Here is a 17,050-nt window from a genome sequence, read left to right on the forward strand (position 1 = left end):
TGTCTGGCTCTGGAAGCAATTTAAGGACGAGAGCCTAGCAGGAGGGACACAGCATGACAAGAATGACCCACAAGAGGAACCGTGTCAAAGAACTTGTCAAAGAAGCCACACTTGGAAAGCAGCGGCTACTCTGAATGCCTTTAGACTAACCACATTTTCCCTGCAGCGCAGCGTCCACAGGAGGAAGGCTGATCTACAGCACAATCCGTGCAAAGCCTCACGGGAACGGGGCCAAAGCTCGCACTGCCCTGAGTCCCAGCACACGAGGGCGGGCTGGCCTCCGGGGCCGCCCCGGGCGTACCTGGGGGTCTGCTGCACCTCTGCCCACCAGCGGTAGTCAGTGTGGCTGACGAGCAGCAGGATCTGGCACCAGAGCAGCACGAGGGCCGGGTGCGTGGGCACCATGGCTCGCACCCGCGCATTCAGCCTCTCCAGGCCGTAGAAACTGCCGTCGGCGCTGTCCACCGTGAAGAGTCTAGAGGCAGCTGCTGTGATTCTCCGGAACATTCCTAGAAACAAGCCAAAAGTAGAACTGAGAGGGAAATGTCTTTGCTGCTTGTGGTGGCCCAACGCTTTGTGGCTACAGGAAGATCTTCCATAAAGAAGATACACACTCAGCTCTTTCCTATACTTACATATTCAAAGCATTTGACACTTAGAAAATTGGGCTTTCGAAGCAAAAACCAGATAGGCTGCTTATTTAATGGAGCAGCCAAGGATGCTAACATTCTTGCTCTCCTGAGCCTGCTCCCCACTGCCGTTCGCAAGTTGCCCAGGAATGCCGCGTCAAGAGCCACGCCCTCTTGTGACAAGGGACTCAGCTCCAGGAAGAGCAGGCGGCCGCACTCGGTGCCACAGGCTACTGCCCCTGGGACAGTGAGGCCTCCACAGGGCCGGGCCACATTCGCTCTGGCGGGAGTAGCAGGACCCTCACCACACCCTACTCCTGCCAGAACAGACATTTCCTTGGCTTTCGAAGAACTACAGCAAGTGGCCAGAGGAAGAAGGCAGTCAGTGCTCCATGCCAGACCCCAGCTCACGGTCTGCAAGCTACCATCTGAGAGCAGAGGGCCAGGCGCTCTCTGCGCCCAGCATGAGACGTCCCGGGGCGGGGCCACCACGCAGCCAGCCAGCCACGCTCAGCTTGGGTGCGCCAGAGGCACACCCAGTGGCGCGCTGCCCACAGCCTGTCCACGGCATCCTCCTCAAGGCCCAGACAAATCCCCTCCAGGAATTCATGATTTCTTTCTATCACTTTGGATCAATACAAAGTCAGCTCAACACGCCTCTCTCGTCATCGGCTGTGGCTTCACGTGAGCTGGCCCTGATGGCAAGGACCCAGAGACAGGCACAAGCTGCAGAGCACAGCAGGGAAGACGGGACACGGACGGGAGCAGGCCGAGGGCTCCCTGCCCTCTGCAACTTCACGCTCCTGGCACCATGGCTGGAGAGTCAAAATCTGATTTCTGATTTAGGTTTCAACACATCCCAAAGGCAAAGGGGTCCTAAGATAGGTAAAAACAGACTACAGACCTATTCCCCACTACTTTGTGACTGGTTACGCTTCTGACCTGAGGTGGAGAAAGAGAGCTAACAAAAGCAGGACAGTCATGGCACACACCACCAGGCTGGCCTCCTGGGATGCCCAGTGAGCAGGACACACAGACTCAGAAAAACAGTTCCAATGAGAAGATGTCTGGTGCTTGTCTTGTCTCTGGCCCCATTTCCAGGGTCTTCTCTGGGTGCTGTGTGGATGGCATCACCCACTCTTGGCCCAACTAGTCGGGCCCGGTCCTTCTCTGTGCCCTTCATTTTTGTGTGGGTTCTCTGTGGGGCCAAAGGAGCCGAGGGAAGAGGCAGGTGCTGCTGTGGAGAATGGGGGGAGCCAGACCACAGAGCAGAGGGAATGACAGACCACAGGTGTGGGGCTTTACTCAATGGGACAGGAAACCATGGTCAGAGCTGTGGCTCTACCGTTTACTTAGCCCTAGCTGTACATTACCTGGGGTCTCAGGTTTCTCATTTGCAAAATGGAATTAAGAGCAGTAGCTGCTCACAGGACCGCAAGAGGATCAAAGAGTAAAACCTGAGTGAAGGACTGAGGACAGCTGCCAGGGGGCTGCTAGGAAAGGTCACATGGTCCCTGGAGGGGCCACAAGCAGAGAAAAGTCAGACAGTTCACGGGGGCGAGGAGGAGTCCAAGGCGATGCTGGGGTCTGAACATCTCCCACGATAGTGTGGAGCACGTGGGCAAGAAGACGCCAGAGTCAGGCAGCTATGCCAGGTGATGCGCTCAATTTTTATCCTAAGTGTGAGGTGCTGGCAAGACACCAAGTCACACGCTAGAAGGAGAATGGACACGAGCCAAGGCAGCCAAGTCAGTGGGGTGACCCAGACTCTGTAGACAATGACGAGTCGTCTCTGCAGCAATCACCAGGGCAGGTCACAAAGGGGACAATCCTACTGAGAGGAGGGGACAGAGACAGGGAGAGGGAGAAAGGCAGAGGGGAGAGTCAGAGAGAGAGACAGCAGGAGGGAGAACACAGAGATCAAGCATAGAAACCAGGACCAAGAATACTCAATGGAGAAAAGACCTCTCTTCAATAAATGGTGTTAGGAACACTGGATAGTCACAGACAAAAGAATAAAACTGGACCCCTCCCTTCACTAAAAATAATTAACTTGAAATCAGTTAGACTTAAATATAAGAACTGAAAGCACAGAACACTGGGAAGAAGGCAGAGGGAAAGCTCTCTGACACGGGCACTGGCAACAGGTTTCTGGATGTGCCGCATAAAGCACAAGCCACAGAGTAAAGAGCAAACAGGGAGGGACTCCATCCGATGAAAGCTTTTGCACAGCAAAGGAAGCGACCAGCAAGATGAAACGACAACCCACAGAACTAAAGAAAATATCTGCAAACTATACATCTGACAAGGAGCTAATATACACAATATATAAGGAACTCATTTCACTCAAAGGCAAAAAAACAGAATCCAACTAATAAGTGAGCAAAAGACCTACACAGACATGTTTCCAAAAAAGACACACGGATGGCCAAAGGCACGTGAGAAGGTACTCAGCACCGCTCTCCAGGGCAGCGGCCACACAGCCCACAATGACGCAGTGCCACACACCCACTGAGCCCTCGTGCACTGCTGCGGGGCATGCAGGCTGGTGCAGCCACGGGGGGCACAGTGTGGGGGTTCCTCACTAAGCTAAGCACAGAACTGCCACGTGATCCAGCAGTCGCACTACTCAGCATTTATCTGAAGGGAACAAAATCGCTATCTCAGAGGTATCTGCATCCCTATGTACAAAACAGCCAAGCCACGGAGACAACATACGTGTCCGTCAACAGATGAACGGGTGGAGTATTACGCAGCCACAGAAAGGAAGGAAATCCTGCCATCTGTGACAACATGGACGGACCCTGAGGGCATTATGCTACGTGAACCAAGTCAGACAAAACAAGGCAAATACTGCATGATCTCACTCACATGGGGAGTCTAAAAACCCCACCTCAGATGCAGAGGGCAGACTGGTGGCTGCCAGAGGCAGGGAATGAGGGCTGGGCTGGGGTGAAGCGGTCAAAAGCACAAATTTCCAGGTATGGTGTAAGTTCTGAGCTCTCAGGTACAACACAGTGACTCTCGTTAACTCTGCTCTTCGGTTTACTTGACAGTTGCTCTCTGGGGCTGCAAGAAGTGCTCTGCAAATGTGAGCCACTGCATGTACCATCAGCAACCCAGAGAGCAGCACAGGGTACGAGAAAGAACAAAGGGCAAGGAAACGGTTGGGTTTTCGATCTCGGTTTTACCATAGGACCTTCCGGAGCCTAAACTCTCTCTTCAGTAAAAAGGGGGACTACTTCGTAGAGCTGTTCTAAGCACTGAGGGGGTGTACCACAGCCCTCGGTGAACACTGTGATTCCCGGCAGGGAATCTGAATCAAGGTCAATCTTATTGCTGCAGGAAGAACCGTTTTCGAAGGTCTCAATTTTCAGTGGAGGGCTGGAATTCACTGCCTTTGTTTAAGCAAAGCACAAATAAAAATCACCAACTTCATATGCTAAATGCACCTTATTTATATAAATGCATACATTTATATATGATTTACTTAAACTCTTGTCTCAAAATCAAACACAGTAATTCTGCCCCCTGGTATCTTTAGAAGAAATGCAGTCAAAATGAATGACATGGAGATAGATACTTAGAAACACACAGACACCTAATTTGCAAATATTGAACCAAATGAACAGCATGCAAAGACACTGTAGCAAAGCCCACGTGCCCAGCACTAAGGCCCGAGCTCTTGGGTAGAACACACTGCCCCTCACACCCTGTCCTGTCTGATACAGCAGCCACTGGCCACGTGGGGCCATTCAAGTTTAAATCAATTAAAATTAAATAAAATTAAAAAGTAGCTCCTTAATCCACACTAGCCGTATTCCAAGTGCCCAAAAGCCACATGTGGCTGGAGGCAAGTGAACCACTGCAGACACAGAATGTTCCCACGATGCAGGAAGCTTTCGTGGACAGCACTGCCGTAGACTACATGATACTTCCCCTGATCTTTGAGACAAGGACCAGGAAGAAGTGAGGGCGAGTCAGTGTACAGCTGGAATGGCAAAGAACTCCACGTGACGTGCAAGAGGACACAGGACAGGTCACTCTTGTTCCAAGAGGAAAGCAAGCAGCCCTTGGAGATGAATGGGTGTCCCTCTGGTATAGATCCAAAACAATCAATGGCCAAGTATCAGAATGACCAACATACTACAAATGACCTATTACATAGCTTAATTATTTTCTCAACTTTAAGCTTATTACAGTGCATCAGTGAAGCATAAATCAAAAGTTCAAAACAAAAATTCTTTCAATGTTAGTCATAAAGAGGGCTTGAAACTCTCGAGTCCACTTGATAATTAAATTTTGGCCGTGCCCCTGTCCAAGGGCAACAGCAATTAAACGAAGCAGCCATGAAGACGCCTTCTTTCCCGCGACCCTCGCCCCTACCTGCCTCCGCGGTCGCCCTCTGACCCTCGCCCGTGTGCTCTCTCAGCAGCCGTCTGGCGGAGCACAGCAACGTCTCGCCTTCGGGCCTTGGCTTAACATCGTCTCTCAGGGACCCTGTCCTCCCTCCTCAGCCCTGTTCTGCCTCTCGCTGCAGTACTTGCTCCCTTCACAGAAAATGCCCAGACTCACGATCCTCTGCCTGTGATTCGTCCTCCCTGCTGAACTGCGAGCCCCACGAAGGCAAAAGCCACATCAGCCTTCCTGACCCCACGGCCCCGGAGCGCAGCCTGGGGCGGGCTGACTCGGTGCATCTTTGCCAAGTGAAAAAAGGCTGAGAAAGAGAACCATCTCCTGCTCTGAGGTACGTACTTGGTGAGTGTGCGTATTTTAATTTGCATTAAAGTAGTATGTACACAACTTAAAAATCCAATAACAGAGGGAAGCTTCTGATTTGACAAATGCACTGCCCCATCCCTCTTCAGGCAAGTGTTGTCTTGTTTCTAGTTCTGACAGTTACTTCCAAAATTCGACTCGACATCCTTCTATCACTTGTAGCAGACCACTTATTATTCTGTCTGCTCCTCTTGCCTTACTGTGAGGAAGTAACCCTCACTCCCTCTCAATGAATGCTGTCCAATCCCTCACCTGGCCCAGGTGGGCCAGAGCGCCCGGGGCCTCACGCCCACTCACAGGACTCACACGGGGGCGGAGGCCACAGGCAGCCAGAGGTCCTTCCTGCTATGGGGAAGAAGCCCACCGGAGAACAGAGCCAACACAGAAATCAGAGCTGAAACATGGAAACATAAGGAAATCGCCTGAGGTAAGAGAAGAGTGACCTCTGTACTTCCAGGAACTCTAACCAGTAATTCCCTCTCTTGCTCCAGCACAGGACGGAGTCCTGCCCCTGCAAATGAAGCTGCTGGATTTGCCGGGTCATGCTGCGGGATGGTTACAGACTCTACCCTATTAGAGACGAGATGTACCTCACTCACGCTACCTACCAAGTTAAGTTACAGTTTTAACTCTATCTGGTCACCTCTCCAGCCTCTATTTCCTGTTGTGCCAACTGTAGATATGACTGTATAACCCCAACAGTGCAAGATGAGATTAGTGACCCTTCCGCCCTCCACCTCTTTCTCTACCTTCCACTCCCAAATTAAGTTGGTTAGTTTCCCTTTTATTTTTCTTGGAAATAAAAACATTTTCATTCTGTTCTGAAACCAAAATTAAATATATAAGTCTTCAATGTTTTATTCACACATTGACTTTAAAATTGAAAAATCAAACAGCATTTATATTATGATTATATAAATATAGTTTCCAACAAAACCAAGAAACACAGAAAGAAGAATAACATTTCTTTCTATACATCCTCGGTTATGACTCCTGAGCCACTTAAAGAAGCTTTTTAAGTTAATAAGTTAAGTTAATAAGTTAAATTAATCAATCAAATTAATTGTTGAAAATCACACCATGCTTTGGTTTGCTTCATATCTGGACCATGACTTCCCTGTTGTTTATTTTCCCTGAGATTAGAATTGCCTCTCGCTTTTTCTGCTGAAAGAAGAAAGATATAGCCATACCCCGTAACTGAAGTCTTCCAGCTTCTCACCCATTTAATCTAAGCCAAGGCATTCTTCTTGAAAATACTCATTCCTCTTAGAAAACTAACTATCCTAATATGGATTGGTTGCTTCCTATGCATGCTGCAAGGCTGCCTTCTTGTGACTTCTCTCTTGGGTTTACTGCCCTTTTTAATTCACAATCATACGTAAAGGTACAAAAATATCTTGGGCTTCCAAATCTTTAAGAGAGGAGAGGAAGCCCTCAGGTTTATTTTTTTCACCAATAAAACATTTTCATTTTTTAAAAAACTGTATGACATTTTGGGTTTTTTTTTTTTTTTTACGATTTTATTTATTTATTTATTTATTTGAGAGAGAGAGGGAGAGGGAGAGGGCACGACCGGGGGCGGGGGAGGCTCCCCGCTAAGCAAGGAGCCCGATGTGGGACTCGATCCCAGGACCCTGGGATCATGACCTGAGCTGAAGGCAGATGCTGAACCCACTGAGCCACCCAGGCGCCCCAACAAAACATTATCAAATGCACATTAAGCACAGCAGAGCTTGCCCTGGGCAGCAAAGTTCCCACCTCTGACAGTGTACAGAACAGGACATGGAATATACAGATGCCCTATGAAGATTAGTCTGAGGCACCTACCAGACTTGAAGATATGGATCAGACACATTAGCAGCGTGCCCAGCTCTTGACAATAGAAAGTATGCTGCTGCTCGCTCATTTCCACTTTTAGCTGTTTTGTAACAATATCCTCCAAAAGAATGCCAACTAGCTGTAGCAGAAACCTTCAAAGAAAAGGAAAAGTCTGATGGTCAGTCAGGCGGCTGTTACAGAGCACTTACCGTATAAATGCATGCGGTATGTATACCATATGTATACGGTATACAGGTATACCGTAAAAATGCGCACGGTACACAGAGGTGCAGTAAAAATATAAGTAAAGTTAAGTAAACAAAGTGCAACATTTAATACCATCCCTTTGAATTAAATCACTGTCCCTCTCTGCGTGTCACCTTTCTCACTTAGGAGATGGCAGTAAACATATCACCTTCAAGACCGTTAGAAGGGTAAAATGACAGGTAGTGTCTCTTTAAAGCTTTGTAAACCATAAAGCATCACAGAAATACAAGACAACAATCCACTATAGGAATTTACTGTATCATCCATTTTAGCCACCTGCTTAAAGAGGGAGCCACAAGCCACCTGGTCGAACCTATAAACAAAAGGGTGTCGGGCAGGTCTACTGGATTTGTGTCCACAAACACACAGGCACTCCCACCAATGCCCAAGGAAGGGGAGGCTAAACAGATGTTACGTGGGCTGGTCTGGAAGGAGCATATCCGCACAAACCACACTCATGGGACATCTCACCAGCTCTACCTTACTGAGTGCCCTGAATCCAGCAAAGGTGGTCACGCACTTGTCTAGGCAATAAGCATTTATTGGGCCTGACTTTTGATCACTGCCCTCGAGGAGTTTCCAAATAATTTGTGAGGGTAGACACGATTTGATACCACAAGTACACCAAGGGCCACAGTGGGAACAGTCACCCTGGCAGGAAGAAGGATTTTATTACTGACTGTGTTCAGAACGGCCAGTACACATGAAAATAAAAATGAGACTTTTAGTGGGTTTTCTTAGATTTTTAAATTCTTTGCAGGCAACACAACACACATCCTTACTGCTAGCACCTAGGTCAGGCTGCCCTCAGCCCCCGCTGCCATGGTGAGCCACTGTGTGGTCTTTACCCAGAACATGAGATGGGACGTGACAGAGCTCTAAGAGAGCCATGAACCCAGGGCCACAGATGAGACAGATTGGGTACAGAAAGCACACCCACGCAGACTTCTTTACCCCACTTGCAGCGCTGAGGCAAGACCAGGAGTTACTGCAGACTTACTATCACAAAATGCCACGACTTCCTGAAGGCCATGGGATGGTTAAAAGCTTAGTTACAGAGCATACCTTGAAAATGTTTCCTCTGGCAAACTCTTGGTTTGTCTCCCTTCATTGCGTTCTTCCAGCGTTGAAGTACTGTCCCCATCTCTTAACCTATTAATTATTGGACAGGAGATTAAATATGGGGAGAAGGAGAGCTCCTGAATACGAGAAAGAACAATATCTTCAGTTGACTGGGAAATCAGAACCCTCAAAATGGCTAGAATTCCTGAGATCCACAGTTGAACAGTGCTCACAGATGCCTAAAAGAGAGAAAATAAGTGATAAAGTAAAAAGAGAATTACATTTTTCCTGATTGCCAGTTTCATGAACGAAAATTATCCCATTTTACCAATCTATCAATAAAGCCAATAAATTATCATTGGTTCCAAAGTGTGGTCCTAGACAAGCCGCACCAATATCATCCGGGAACCTGTTTAAAATGCAAATTCCCAGACCCCCATGCCACTGACAGAGTCCCCAGGTAACTGACGAGTCGCTACCGTCCTGAACCGAAGAGGTCATCATGAGGCGGGACACTCACCATTGTGTCCGGAGTGACAAACATACTCCGTAAAAGCATGTCCACGGGACGGAGGGAGGAAGGGGCCAGAATTTCAAACAAAGTATTCAACACTCCAAGGGCTTCATGAGAATCAATGTGCATCTGTTGCAATTAAACATCACAAATGGTTTCCCGTAAGCCAACAAAAATGGTAACATTTCTACCTCAAGTGAGGTACCTCTAGGTCAGATGACCTTGACCATCCAAGCGTTACCCCCCTGACTTTAAAGCATCTTTCATAGTGAGCCAGGCAAAGAGCTTTCAGAACACTGCAGCAGCTACATTTTTCCCACAAGGGCAATCTATTCATTTAGATTTTTATTATACAAACAATGTACATTTTCTGTAAAAGATTCAAATATTTAAAAGTGTGAAAATATCAGCTGCAATCACGTCACTCTGAGCTGATCTCCATCCACACTCTGGGACCCGTCTTTCGTGCGTCTCTTTACACACACATAATTTACCTAAACGGGGTATCGGACACACTCCTTCCCTCTTTTCGCTTTACCTGCACCCCCAGCCTACTCAGCCAATTACAACAAACGTTACTAGACTGGCGTACAATTGGCTTTTGAACAACATGGGGGTCAAAGGCACCCATCCCCACAGAGCTGAACATTCATGCATAACTTCTGACTCCCCAAAACTAACTACTAATAGCCTACTGATGACCAGAAGCCTCACCAATAACAAAAAGAGGTGATGGTCACATACTTTGTGTACGTATCACATACAGCATTCCTACAACACTGTAAGCTAAAGAAAGCAAAATGTTACTAAGAAAATCAGAAGGAAGAGGAAATACATGTACAGGACTGTCCCGTATTTATGGAAACACATCTGCGTGTAACTGGACCTGCGTAGTTTGAACCCGTGTTGTTCAAGGGTCAACTGTATTTCTAACTTTCTCCATGTTCCTATTGTCCTATATCCACACACACGTAGAGAGGTTTTTGTTTAAGATGTTTTGAAAAATCATGTTATAAATGTCTCTGCTTTTTTTCCCTTAAAAATGGAATGGAGAACTCCCAAGGCAACAGGTTTTAAAATCTAACGTTTTTAATGGATGCAGAAAATTCCAAGCTAAGTGTCTACCACAATGTGTTCGAGCATGGCCCTCCTGAGGGGCGCTGCTCATCACCAAGAGTGCGGCCAGAGCCAGCGAACCTGTCTGCAGAGATGCGCTGCTTTCAGGTGCCCACGTGAACCCCACCTGCACCGAGTCTAAGTTAACGGTGAGGAAACCATCCAGAGAGCTTCCATACTCCCCAGCTTTCCACCGAGGCCTGCACCTGCCCCACCAGCTCTGCCTCTTCGGGGTCTTCAGGAGGACTACACCAGGCCCACGCCAGGGCCAGCCCCAGCCCTGGGAGGGCAATCCCCTCTGCGTTCGCCCTCAGTGCAGGCACAGGCCATGACCCCTCTTTCCACCTCTGGCTGCCACCCTACATCCACTCCTTCTCAGAGTCAGTTTCCTTCCTATGCCTCTCTCACCAACACACGTGAGCCAGGCTTCTACACCCTCCACCCACCCAAACTGCTCCTCAGTGACCACCGGGCTACCAAATGCAGGGTCAGCTCCCAGCTCATTTGATCAGCCTGTGAGCAGCCGCAAGACGACCCCTCTCTCCTCCACAAAATGCCTTCCTTTCTTGGCTTCAACAGTGCCACCCCACCTGTTCTTCCTTCCCCACCTCTTCCACGGGCCTGTGCTCACCTCTCCGGCCTCTAAGCTCAGAGCTCGGCCTTCTCCTCCTTCCCAGCTACACAGGGTCCCGGGGTGACTTCTTCCCATCCTGATGTTCACCTCCTGCTCAGCTCCACCTCGACAACCGCAGACTCGTACATCCAAATGCCGACCTCAGCCTCCCCGGAGTGCCTCCCAGGTATGCCAGCTGCACATGCCCAGACCAGGATCTCTCCTCCCCAACCCCCCAACTCGATAGATGGGAGGCCCATTATTCGCGAGCTTCCCTCCTTCCACCCACGTGGAGCCAAGAGCCAAGCCTACCAGTTCTGTTTCCACACCGTACCTGGCAGGTGGCTACTGAGGGCCACTTTACTCCCCACCTGGTGCATGCAATCCCCATGCACCGGCAGGCGCCCTGCTCAGCCCTTACTCCCACCGAGGCTATCCTCAGCTCTCAAATCACACCATGCCACTCCTTTGTACCAAACTCTCTACAGGCTCCCCAAAGTCCTCCACACCGGCCCGAGAGACCCTCCACGCCCCCCAGACCCTGGCTGCCCTCCCTGCTCCCCACGGCCACTTTGCTCCACCCACACGGCCTCTCAAAGTTCTCTGATCCCACTGGGCAGGCTCCCACACCTCAGGGTGTGCACTGCTGTTTTCTCTGCCTAGAAAGCTCTCATCCAGGTCAAGTTTACACAAACTGAGCAACGCAGCCCTGCCCGGACACTCCCACCTCTCTTTTCTCCTTGGTCCACCCTACATGACCTGCCGCCATCTGGTGTTTCACACATGTCACTAAGTTACTTCTGTGGTCTGTCTCCTCCACCTCCATCCAGTGAAACTGTCACTCCTAGAGGGCGGGCTTTTCACGGGCTCTGCTCATTTTCATATTTACTGCTGGTACCGAAGGGAGCCCAGCGCTGCTTCTGCATGTACCGTGCACCTGCGCTTGGCCACCTGGCAGGCACCGTGCAGCGGTTCACACGGGTTCACGGAGGCAGGGGTCAAACTGGACATTTACCATGCCTTCCAGCCTTCCAGCTCCACCGTCCTTAGATTGTGTACACGACAAACTAGAGACTGGAATCAAGTTTTTGGAGAACTATTCTAAAAATACAGATCCACAGGCAGTGGAATCTGTGACCACATCAAAACACCACATTCACCAATTCATTACAACTGCCCTCTGTCAATGTCACCAGAAGTCAAGACTCCCTCCCGCTAGAGTGGCTTCTGGATGACAAGTCCGTTAGGAAACCAGAACGGGGCTGAAGCTACGAAGACAGTAACGTCTACTGCATCATGTCTACACGTTTGCACCAACTGCCAAGAGTCACAGACACTGTCTATTACCCGGAGTACCTGCTTCCGTCACCGGGACAATCAAGAAGAACAGGTATCTGCTGACCACATCCAAAGCAATGAAGACCCAGAGCTCTGCTGACAGCGGGCGAGGCTCCCTGGAGGGGCATCAGCGGCACTCCCTTGCCGTCCTGGGACACCCCCAACACCCCATGTACAAAGGTGCTGCTGCACCTGCACAGGACATCCTGTCCTCGGACACCTGGTGGCAGACATGGTTCAGCAACCGTGCAATGAGTGGGCTCCATCCCACACGGCACAGCCACTGCAATTACGGAAAACAACTGATCGCATTGCTTGATTACAGAAGTTCTGATTAAATGATGGATCACGGCTGATAAGGGAAAATAAACACCTCAAGATCAAGTAGCCACGCCTGACTGAGCGGAATGAGGGAGGCTGGGCAGCCCGGCGGGAAAGGACACGGCTCTGGACTCAGACCGGCTGGCTCTGCCTTGGCCCCGGCACTCTCCAACCGTGCACCTCTGGGTGGGCTTGGGCTCCGCTCTTGTGAACCGGGAGACAACAGCAACCTGAGAAGGTCACTGAGAATAAATGAAATCCCTGCCCTGTGAGCGGCACTGATAAGGATCACAAACTGAATCTGTTACAATTCAAAGAAATGCCAATCCCAAGTGCCGTCTCCTCCAAGAACCTGTGCCACTTAGGAAGGTGTCCCAGTGACCCCAGGGCAACAAGGCAGACGGGGGACAAACCTGCTGCCTGGCTAACATCGGGAGGATGACATCAGCTATCTGCCGAGACAGTCGCTTCCACTTGTCTTCGTTCTCCTTGTGGCACTGCTGCAGGACCAGGATGAACATCTCCAACACCTGCAGGGGACGGAGGGGATGGGGGCAGGTCAGGGCCTCCCAGCACACGAGCCTGCCTGCTGCACTGGGACTCCTGCAGCAGGAGGACTCCAGGATGCAAACACGATCCCCCATGAGGGTCTGATGTACCTGATGCCACCCTGGCCCCGGGACATGGGACATGTGGGAAACCAGAAGAAAATGCAAGGGGCACACTCCAACTGCACACTCCTTGGGATCACGTGCCATCATTATACTTCTATGCTTCTATGGAATTTATAAGATTTCACCATCAGAGAAAAGGCACTATAAGAAAATCAAATTTATACTAACCTTTGGAAAAATGCAAACACAGCCCTGACTGAACTATTCTGCAGATGCCTCCTGACTTCCCTCTACATTAATTTCAACTCTGTGCTCTTTATAGAGCTAATCTACTGAGCCGCACTTACGCTCAGAAGTTACCCATGGTTGAGCACAAGCTTATGAGTGATCCGTTCTGAGCAGAGACAGCTGAAAGCCTGTTTTTATAAATAAAGTTTTATTGGCACACGGCCATACCTGTCGTGAACACACTGGCTGGGACAGCTTTTGTCCACAACAGCTGATCTGGGGTGTTGCAACTGAGGCCCTGGGGCGTGCAAACTGCAAATACTTCTCACCCACTTGTTGACAAAAATGCCTGCCAGCCTGGCCTATTCACTACAAAGAGAGCCAAGCCGATCTAAGCCTACTTTGTAAAGAGCCCGCCCTTCTCCCACAAGGCAGAGATCTGCACTCCATTCCGACTCTCCTCAGCAAAGGCTAGCCAACCCTCTCTGTCCTCTCAAGAAGCAGACGAAGAGCTCCCCAAGTACATGTGGCTGACGGGCTGCTCTCCAGGCCTCCGTCCAACCCAGTGTGCTTTGTACTTTTCATTGTAATTATGGGATTTAATTAAACAGTAAGTATTTAATTAAACATTACATAGATTAACCAAAATGAGAATGCACAAAGAAAGTGTTTCCATGAGAAAAGCTTATGACTTTAAGATTCAAAGGCAAACAGCTACCAAGAATTACGCAACAGTGAGGGCCCAGCAAGCACTCAAGCTGAGAGTGGCGTCACCGGACAGGCTCAATCTCTGCACTGAGACCACCACAATCGGCCTGTAATTCTTGCTCTACCTTACAGAAAACAAAACCACAATCAGTACAAAGGAAAAGACCCTGGACTTACTCTCACATATGGGAAGTAGATGTACAAAATAAAGTCTTTAGATTATTGCAGATGTGAGATTTTTTTTAAAACAGATTTTATTTCTTTATTTGAGAGACAGCACGAGATGGGGAAAGGGCAGAGGGGCAGGGACAGACTCTCCACTGAGCACAGAGCCCAGGGTGGAACTCAATCCCAGGACCCCAAGATCATGACCTGAGCTGAAGGCAGATGTTTCACCAACTGAGCCACCCAGGCGCCCCTCAGATGTGGGATTTTTAAAATCACTTTTAGAATTCTATCATTTTGATCAATGTCAATTAACTGATTTTTGTTAATTTTGGAGAAGAAGGTCTCCAACTTATTTACTTCCTTGAATGGCCCTGTGACTGTCAGCGAGGTGGCAGGCGACCTCCCCACGTGGCTATCCAGCTTTAAAGACCAAACCCCAGCAAGCCCATCCCTCCCTAGCATCTCCCCAGAGAATCACCCTCTAATTAGCGGACAGTGGACCACAGGACATTTCCTCCTGCGCCTTCAGAGATGACAGAGTGCCAGGGACCGGCCCCACACCTCCCTCACCTGATGGTACTGGATGAGTCTCAGCAGCATCGATACCACCACCTCTTTTTGGGTTTCAAGCTCTTTTCCTGCATCGGCTTTATTGGTTCCTCTCAGTACAAAGAGGTCATGGACTATTGGCTGCAGAGCTGGTATGGCTGCGGTGTAAAAAGGCAGGTTCAGAAGGCATCACAAACCATTTACATTGCATTCAGAGCTTAACACCTCCAAAACACATGTCCAAAAAATAAGAAAACCCTAATCCGTGCATGGCTTATGACACGGGATAAATTCGGGTTATCAGCGAGTCCTGCGAATTATCAGTATACCATCATGGAGGCCGTGGGTCTTCCTCAGACACTTACTGATAATTTTGTGAAATCTTAAAAAACAAAAACAAAAACGAGGGTGTCTGTGATGTAACATCATTTCTGACAAAAAGAGACACAAATTCAAAAGTCAAATTCAAACTAAAGTCTTCCAAATAACTAAAGTTGCAACATTCTATTCTAATGCATACTCACTTAAAGATTTACCTGCAGAGATGACTGTTCTTCCACAGAAAATAAAGTATTAGATTTCTACGCCGTTTTAATAACTCGCTCTCTTAGATAAAGCCTTTCCCCCATGTCCTGTTTTTATCCGAAACAGCAAAGCCTACCACCTTAGTCTATCACCACCACTGGGACACCATCTAAGAAACTTTCACTGGGAGGGTGTGGCCCAATCATGTCACTGACGTCACTGCAAGGCACCGTCTGCCTAGTGCAAACACGCTTGGGCACGCGCACCCTCAGTGCCCACACACACGGCCTACTTGCTGACTGTTCCACACATGACCAAGTTCTCCACAGAAAGTATGAGGCTTTGGCTGCCCACTGATTTTCTATAGAAAGACCCTCTCATCTAAGGGGTTTTCGTCATCCTTCTATGTGACATTTGCACCAGGGTCCCCAAATTCCATACGTGTACAAGTGTGAACTTCTGCGAGGCGTGAATCTCAGCCCTCGTAAGGCCATGGCAAAGGCGACTCCAGAGACTGTGAGAATCAGATGGCGCTGAGTGTCTGTCTACCTCTCGACATATTACCTGCTTTACCGCAAGCATGTGGAACAGAGAACGCTGCACACCACAGCGTCCTCCTCACATCTGGGGTCTGCAAAGGTCTTAGGATGTAACCCCACCACGGTTCAAATGCCTACTGATTGCTGACAACGGAGCCGGAGAGGTGTCAACAGGAAAATACTGGGAGATCAGTTTGAAAAGTTCAAAGATTTACAGTTTACTCTTCAAACCACAACCTCCCTGCGTAGGGGAGAGGAGGCTGCTAGAGAGAGACCACTGGCTGTGCTCCTCGCTTCAGTCTCTACAGAGGACCGGGCAGCACAGAAGGTCCCGAGCCGAGGCCAGACCACTCCTTCCCATACCAGCGCACAATAAACCAAGTGTCCCTGCAGAAGGTGGGTTTTTCAGTTTCTTGTGTTTCATGTCATTAGATAAGAGTGTTTATGTCAAATTGTATCTGTACTCAGATCCCCTTACTGCTTCTTGTGTTTTTATCTCAGATTATAAGCTTCTGAGAGTAAACAGGGGCAGCTCTCTCTCTTTTGTGACATCTCTAAGCAATACGCGTGTGTACACACATGCATACATGCACGCACATGCGTACATACATGCACACGCGCGTACATACATGCACACACGCACACACGCACACATGCACACACATACATGCATGCACACGCGTGCACGCACGCAGAGCTACAAAGCACAGAGCAGCCGTGGACACAGTTGGAAGTTGGTGTAATGAGGACTAACACTGTCCAGCACATCATTACTGACGACCACAGGGAAAGGTTTGTCCCGTTACCATGTGTCACAGCCTTCCTCCCACTGGCCATGATGCCATCACAGAGCTGAATGATTTTAGGAATTCCAATGATCTGTTTTGAATGATAGCGTTCGTAAGACAGTAATACCAGGAAGAAAAAGATGTTTGGAATAATTGCCTCTGATTCCCTAGAAACAAAAACATCCATTTAGATACTTCCTTTTAAAATTAAGATACATAATCAATATAAACAACATGAAATTACTCATGATTCCCAATTGAGAGCAAAAGAGAAAGGGACAGAGCAAGGGGGTGAGGAGGGAGTGGGGAGAGTGAGGGGAGGGAATGAGGGGAGAAAAGAAAGGGGAGACAGGGATGGATGGGGAGGGCTGAGGGCAAGCCCCCAGAAAGCACCCAACGCACTGGATGCCCCGAGGTACAGTCTTCTTAGTTCTCCTCCTGCCCCTTCTCTCTTCAGTTGAAGAAATTGAGACT

General features: G+C 49.0%; 1 protein-coding gene across 1 annotated transcript in view; it reads right to left on the minus strand.

Annotated features, from left to right (window-relative positions):
• Positions 1 to 17,050, minus strand: part of HTT (huntingtin) — a 137,113-nt gene that overhangs the window by 39,636 nt on the left and 80,427 nt on the right. The window contains exons 35-41 of the mRNA XM_087864327.1: positions 16,595 to 16,743; positions 14,746 to 14,882; positions 12,871 to 12,987; positions 9,076 to 9,198; positions 8,559 to 8,794; positions 7,236 to 7,378; positions 302 to 509 (exon numbers count right to left, since the gene is read on the minus strand). Coding sequence (XP_087720453.1) covers positions 302 to 509; positions 7,236 to 7,378; positions 8,559 to 8,794; positions 9,076 to 9,198; positions 12,871 to 12,987; positions 14,746 to 14,882; positions 16,595 to 16,743 — 1,113 coding nt within the window. The remainder of the gene's footprint in view (positions 1 to 301; positions 510 to 7,235; positions 7,379 to 8,558; positions 8,795 to 9,075; positions 9,199 to 12,870; positions 12,988 to 14,745; positions 14,883 to 16,594; positions 16,744 to 17,050) is intronic.

This window comes from Ursus americanus, chromosome 8 (assembly GCF_024610735.1).
Source record: "Ursus americanus isolate L20-20 chromosome 8, mUrsAme1.1.p, whole genome shotgun sequence".
Classification (NCBI taxonomy): domain Eukaryota; kingdom Metazoa; phylum Chordata; class Mammalia; order Carnivora; family Ursidae; genus Ursus; species Ursus americanus.